General features: G+C 33.0%; 1 protein-coding gene across 1 annotated transcript in view; it reads left to right on the top strand.

Moving 5' to 3' along the window:
- Window positions 1-6,927, top strand: part of LOC117171039 (trehalase-like) — a 115,223-nt gene that overhangs the window by 45,209 nt on the left and 63,087 nt on the right. Inside the window, exons 2-4 of the mRNA XM_033358084.1 lie at window positions 3,627-3,743; window positions 4,836-5,137; window positions 5,233-5,411. Coding sequence (XP_033213975.1) covers window positions 3,627-3,743; window positions 4,836-5,137; window positions 5,233-5,411 — 598 coding nt within the window. The remainder of the gene's footprint in view (window positions 1-3,626; window positions 3,744-4,835; window positions 5,138-5,232; window positions 5,412-6,927) is intronic.

Genomic DNA, 6,927 nt, shown 5'->3' with positions numbered 1-6,927 from the left:
CCAACCCTCAATAATCGAAATTTCTCGGGAATGTCGTTGTAATTCGACAAAATCCACCCTAGCCGCCTTTAAAGACTCTTTTAGTGAATTATTAGGAGATGAAGCAATAGGGCATTACAACTGCGATGTAGAACACGATGTGGTAGCAAATTCAATTACTAAGTCTGGATCACTGAGGTTAGACACAAGGTAGGCACAAGTGTGACGAATATACGAAGACAGAGCGCGTTGCGCGATGTAGATTCGCGCGAAGCGCGTGAATCTACAGTCGCGCGCAATAGGCGCGGTCAAACTTGTTTTCTGGGAATCAACAGTTTTCGAGTTTCTTTACTTGGCCTATGATTTATTTGTACACGTTTTCTACACGGATCGATTCAACTATTGAAGAAAATTTCGTTGCTTTTCATGAACAGCAAATACTGTTTTTTGAAATTTTCAAACAAAATTCTTTACGAACTTTATATGAGACAAACTTTTTAGATACTAGGAATACAAAAGTAACCATGGCTACTTGTATCAACATTTCGGTAGGAACAGTCAGATTGTTTAGTTATAAGTGGCGAGATCTGAATAAAGAACTGTTTGTACCGAAGTTTTAATTACATAGCCAGATTTTTGTCAGTACACATGGGCATGGGACACATATTGGTAATTTGTTTTCAATAATAAATATAATAATCATAAGTTCCTGAATAATAATAATATTCGTCCGTGACTGATGATATATACGGGGAGAGCCCCGTGCAAAATAATCAAATAAAATCCAACAATAACCAAACGTGCCTTCGACATGTTGGGCAGTAACCATCTTAAACATGTTAGAACATTTCATAATAATAATAATAATAATAATAATAATAATGTGACTGTTGTCACCTCCAACTCTCGCGGCCGCTCGTAATTGTATACCTACAACATCATCGCAGGAGGTTTCAAGCATCGTATTAATTTAACTTATACCATTCAAATCTCAACAGTCACTTAACATAGTCCGTGGCCATGATGTATAACCGAGTGAAACGGAGTAAGAGTTAAAAAAAAAATAATAATAATAAAAAGTATTTTGATCATGGACAACCAAGGATAACTAGATCAATCCGCTTTATGACGGGTATATTTCAAGGAGACTCATTCAGCGCACTATAGTTCTGTTTAGCGTTGAATCCTTGAAGCAAAACACTAAACAGCATGTCTCATGGGTTCAGAATTCATGATAATGAGCATGGTCATCAAGTAACCCATCTTTTTTACATGGATGATCTGAAGTTTCACGCTAGTTCAGCCCAGAAACTGCAGCAAGTGATCAATATCACAAAGCAGTTTTCCAATGATATTCACATGGAGCTCGGACTTGATAAATGTAGAACAGTGCATTTAATCAGAGGAGAACGAGTTCGAAAATGACATGGAGGCAATGGCTGCAGACGAATCATATAAATATCTCTGTATTCTTGAATCGAACGGTATTCAGCAAACGATATTTAAAACAAGCCTAACGACTGTCTTCACTTCGAGACTCAGATTGATTATGAAGTGTTTTCTCAACTCGGCAAACAAAATCGGGACAATCAATACATATGCCATCCCTGTCCTCACGCACTCCTTTGGGCTCATCAAATGGCCTAACGCAGACCTTAAAAAGTTAAACAAAATCGTCTGCGTAGAAATGACGAAGCACCGAATGCATCACAAAAATTCAGCAATTGAAAGGGTAGTTTTACTACGACATGTAGGGGGTAAGGGCATTATATATGTCGAAAAACGATGTGAATCACAAGTTATACGGTTGCGAGTCTATTTCAATAGCAAAAAATATGTTGCGCTTTACAGCACCATCTGTAAAGCGGATCTGGACTACACGCCCTTGAATTTGTACTCAGATGGGGCCTAGAATATCAGGGCAGAAACCATGGAGGAATTAGAAATACAATTGAGACAGAAAGCCATCCATGGTGAGCACCCCAACATGTTAGATAAAAATGAAGTGGATAGTGAGGCATCCAATATTTGGCTAAGAAAAAGTGTTCTGTATCCAGAGACGGAAGAATTCGTCATTGCGATACAGGAAAAGGTTGTCAGCACCAGAAAGTATCACAAACACGTGTTACATCAAGACGTGGCACTGTGTTTAAATTTTCTTTTTTTTTGGCAAAATGAAAAATCTCGAGATCGAAAAATGATAGAGACACGAACACAACAGCATTTTAAAGCTTGTGTCATTTATAACAGAAGAAAAATAGTACAGTTCAAACATATGAAAATTTTGACCTTCATAACTATGTTTTCCTAATAGCTCTCCTCACGATGTATTTCAAAATTTTTTTTCATCAAGCTACGACTGAGAAAAAAAACGATCAAACCATCATACTTATCAACTACAATTTATATCAACAATTCCATTGGTTTTCGATAAAGTAGGTGTTTGAATCCGACCAACTAAATACATATATTCGTCTATTTTTCTTCGCTGAATGTTAAGTTTTTGTTTTGAATTATACGAAAACCCACCACTGTCTTTATAAAATTAAAAATCCCTTAACAATACAAAACTTCGATATAAAAAAAATTCAAAGTGTTATGTAGAATTTCAAAAATTAACAAAAGTTTACATAATTTTTTTAATTTTATAAAGACAGTTAGGCCTTTGAAACTCAGCATTCGCGTTTAGCGAAGAAAAAATCTTGAAAATATGTATTTAGTTGGTCGGATTCAAACACTTACTTTATCGAAAACCAGCGGAATTGTTAATGTAAATTGTAGTTGATAAGTATGATGGTTTGATCGTTTTTTTCTCAGTCGTAGCTTGATGAAAAAATTTTGAAATACATATTTTTATTCCTTGTGAGGAGAGCTATCAGAAAACATACTTGGTTTTGAAAAAATATATGGCTAAAGGTGTCAAAACAGCAAAAAACCACTTTTTTAAATTTTGATCTTTGACCTTCGTTATGAAGGTCAAAATTTTCATATGCATTAACTGCACTATTTTTCCTCTGTTATAAATGACACAAGCTTTAAAATGCCGTTGGGTTCGTGTCTCTATCATTTTTCAATCGCGAGATTTTTCATTTTGTCAAAAGAAAAAATTTTAACACTGTGCGTGGTTCACCGGCCGATTATGCGGAGATATCAAAAAATTTAACTATCAGATAGAAATAATAATACTTTTTTAAGGTAAACTGTTTGGTTAAGCAAAAAAAAAATATAATGCAAATTTAAAGAAATTATCTTTGAATGAAAGAAAACTGTTCATTGACTCTCATTCAAAGAAAATTGTTTATTGACTTTCAGAAAAAAAATTTCTTTCATTCAAAGAAATGGCGATTTGCTCTAATAATACCTTTCTTTTATCAAATTAAAATGATATTCTTCATTTTATAGTCATTTTCAGTTAAATGAAGAAAGTTATGCTAAAGACACGGTTTTCACAATTGAAGACAAACAAATTTCTTAGTAAACTACCATTTGTTTTGAATTTTTCCAAAAAATGTTTTTAAACAGATAAAATAAAAAATGGAAGATGATTTACAATAGTTTTTATTCGTAATTTCGTTCTGAATAATAGTTCTAAATAATAGATGTCCTTATTATATTGGGATTGAATTTTCGTTTATTTATCATTTCAGCGAAATCTACTGCACCGGAAAATTATTGAAGACTGTTCAACTTTCAAACATGTTCAAAGACAGTAAGACGTTCGTCGATCTAGTTCAACTGAATGACCCAGAAATAACGCTGCAAAAGTAAGTTGAAAATTTCCCGTCCTGTAAAGTCTCCAATTTTCATGAAATACTCCATTTAAATTAGTTATATAGTCTATAAATCTTTATTTTTTTGAGACGGCAATAAATAATTCAAAAACCAAGAAAGTAATTTAAGAATCTAGGGGGCCGTCCATTTATTAATATATGCTTTTTTTAGGGGGGGGGGCTTCAAGAGGAGCTGTTATGGTCATTTTACGATGGGAAAAAGGGAACGATTGATGTAATGTAACATTTTAAACACTTAGTAATTTTTAAAAAATAGACAAATAATATAAGAGGGTAGGGAGGAGGAAAAAAATTATTTTTTGAAATATGTTTTTGAGGTGTGTTACCCTTTTTGCTTTATTCTTGTTTTTATTTTAATTTCAAGAACTTCCTAGTTAAAGTTGAATGATAGACGTTGAAGAAGAATTAAAATTTTGATTTATTCTGAATTTAATTACTTAAATTTTGAAGTTTTTAATGTTTGGAAAATTGAAAAGTATTGTTAGAAAAATAAAATATTTTGCATGTATAATTATATTTAAAAGAAATTATTTTTGATCGCGTTAAAATGTTTTAAAGTACCAGAAAAAATTATGTTCTGTTTGTACTTAGTTAAGAGGATACTCATTTACATTTTTATTAAGTATTAATGATATATAAGTAGTTCTGTTTGAATGGAAGAAGGCCACCACTATTTTTTTATCGCTAAACGTTTTTTTTACCAAGTGCTTCGACCACTTCATAATAATTATAAAATGCAAAATTACCCTAATTAAAAAATGTAATATTTCGATTATATTTCAAAAAATTCCAACTTGAACAAAAATGATTTTTACTAAAATATGATTTTATATTATTACTCTCATCGAAAACTGTGCATATAGCATATTGGTTATAAAGTTATCACCCTGTATTTACTGAAATTTACGTAACACTGAGGGGGATGTTAATTGTCTATTGTTACGATAACGTCACAATAGGTGTGGGAAGGTTAAAAAATTGTTCAAAAAAGCGTTACGTAATATATGAACGACTCCTACATAATTACTCCTAGATTTTTTCAATAACTAATAATTTTATGTTTAGATTTGGCGAGTTTATGCAAAAAACTAATAATATGCCAACTGAGCAAGAAATAAAAGATTTCGTGAATTCAACTTTCGTCCAAGAAGATGAATTTGAAGAGTGGATTCCTTCCGACTATGTAGAAAATCCGTCTATTTTAAGTCGAATACAAGATCCACAGTTTAAAGACTTTGCAAAACAATTAAATGCAATTTGGAAGACGTTAGCTAGAAAAATAAAATCAGAAGTGCTAGATCATCCAACCAGACATAGTTTAATTCCGGTCGACAATGGAATCGTATTTCCTGGAGGCCGCTTTCAAGGTTCGGTGATTTATAGATTAAATAGAAAAATTCCTGGGCAAATAATTAATAATATTCAATATAAATCAATAAAAATTAATTAAATTTTCAACTAGAATACTATTACTGGGACAGTTATTGGATTATCAAAGGTCTCTTGCTGTGCGACATGAAATTAACTGCGCGAGGAATGATCGAAAACTTCATACAGTTCGTCGACCAATACGGATTTATGGCAAATGGTGGAAGAGTTTACTATACGATGAGGAGTCAACCTCCTCTTCTAACTTACATGGTATGCTGAAATTCTAATATTTTGACAATAATTCTTTACAATTTAGAGAACCTCTTTGAATAAAACTGATACCAAAGAAACTATACATCCGTTATTTTATTTTGAAGTTGAGATTTACTTCCTAGGTGCAAGCATGCCCCCCCCCCCATTACGACAAGGACCTCCTTGCCGCAACATTTTGCGGGCCCCTCCCTCCCATACTTTTTTTTACAATAATAAACGTAAATTTTGCATGTTTTTAAACTGATTATTATGTTAAAGATTCATATTGTAAAAAGTAGCTGGTGAGCCACGGGTCCCACTCGGTCCCGGGCCCTCTGATTGCATCTAGACGAGCCACCACTTTGTGGAGGCCATGACCGCAAGGTGGAATAAATTATTGGCTGTATTTCAAACCTCAATCGGATAATAAGTATCAGGGAATGCTCACTAGTTCGAGCGCGCCTAAGGCGCGCAACTGTTGGTTCTCGCTTATCTCGCGCTCCGCGCTCGGTCTTTGCATTACCCTCCACATTTGTCCACAGACGACAATGCGAAATTTTCTACATTCTGTGTTAAAAACTATTATATCAAATATCTATTACAATTTTTTGCGTGTACCTTTGCCTGGTACTACTTATTCTGATATTGCAAAATAATGTTCACATTTTATTTTTCCTAATCCTAATAGGGCCGTGATGTGGTTGTTTAATCATTTTCCGTTTTCTTAAGTTAAGCTGAACACTTTGTTTTTAATTTGTCATTAAAGAAGGTTCTCACAGTACCTACGGCCTTGACGATTACATTCCCATTGCGATAATCGCTCTTCGCGCTTAACAGTTAAGTTATACAGGCTCTATTTTTTTAAATTTTGGGCTAATCAAAAAATTCGACTAGAATAGTTTTGAAATATATTTGTTATCTAGTGAAAATTTGGAATGAGATTTTTGAATCTATGAAAAAAATAAGTTTTATATTTTTTCAAAGTTTTCAAATTTTTGAAAAGTATATAACTTTTCTAATTTTTATTAAAATAAAAAATTTTTATTCACATAATTTGCAAGTCCTTCACCCATCTATAAGAAACTTTGACCAAAATTTTTTGAATTTAAAAATTTTGAAAATGCTCCCAATTTTTTAATTTTGGTTCGAAATATCTGATTAACGCACTTAGCCTTCATTTTGGGTACCTTCAAAAATGTATCAAATGCGGACTCGATTGGACAAGTCCTTCAAAAGTTAGCGGGGCTACAACATTCAGGTAACCATACATACAGACATACAGACATACATACAGACAGACACCGATGAAATTTTATGATATTCGGATTCTGTGAGTGCCGAAACGTAAAGATCCGTAAAAAACAGAGATCAACAATTTGGACGATTACATTACATTCTCAGGACTGAGAATGTAAAAATGTTGTAGGGAACTCAAGGAAACTATCCCAGGTGTCCCTCACCGATTTTGATGAAACTGCAATATGTTGTAATACATCGAAAAATAAGAGACACGTATTTTTTTTTATCGGCCATT

The sequence above is a fragment of the Belonocnema kinseyi genome, chromosome 4 (assembly GCF_010883055.1).
Source record: "Belonocnema kinseyi isolate 2016_QV_RU_SX_M_011 chromosome 4, B_treatae_v1, whole genome shotgun sequence".
NCBI classification, from domain to species: domain Eukaryota; kingdom Metazoa; phylum Arthropoda; class Insecta; order Hymenoptera; family Cynipidae; genus Belonocnema; species Belonocnema kinseyi.
The sequence above is the reverse complement of the archived record's forward strand: the minus strand, read 5'-3'. Positions and strand labels throughout refer to the sequence as shown.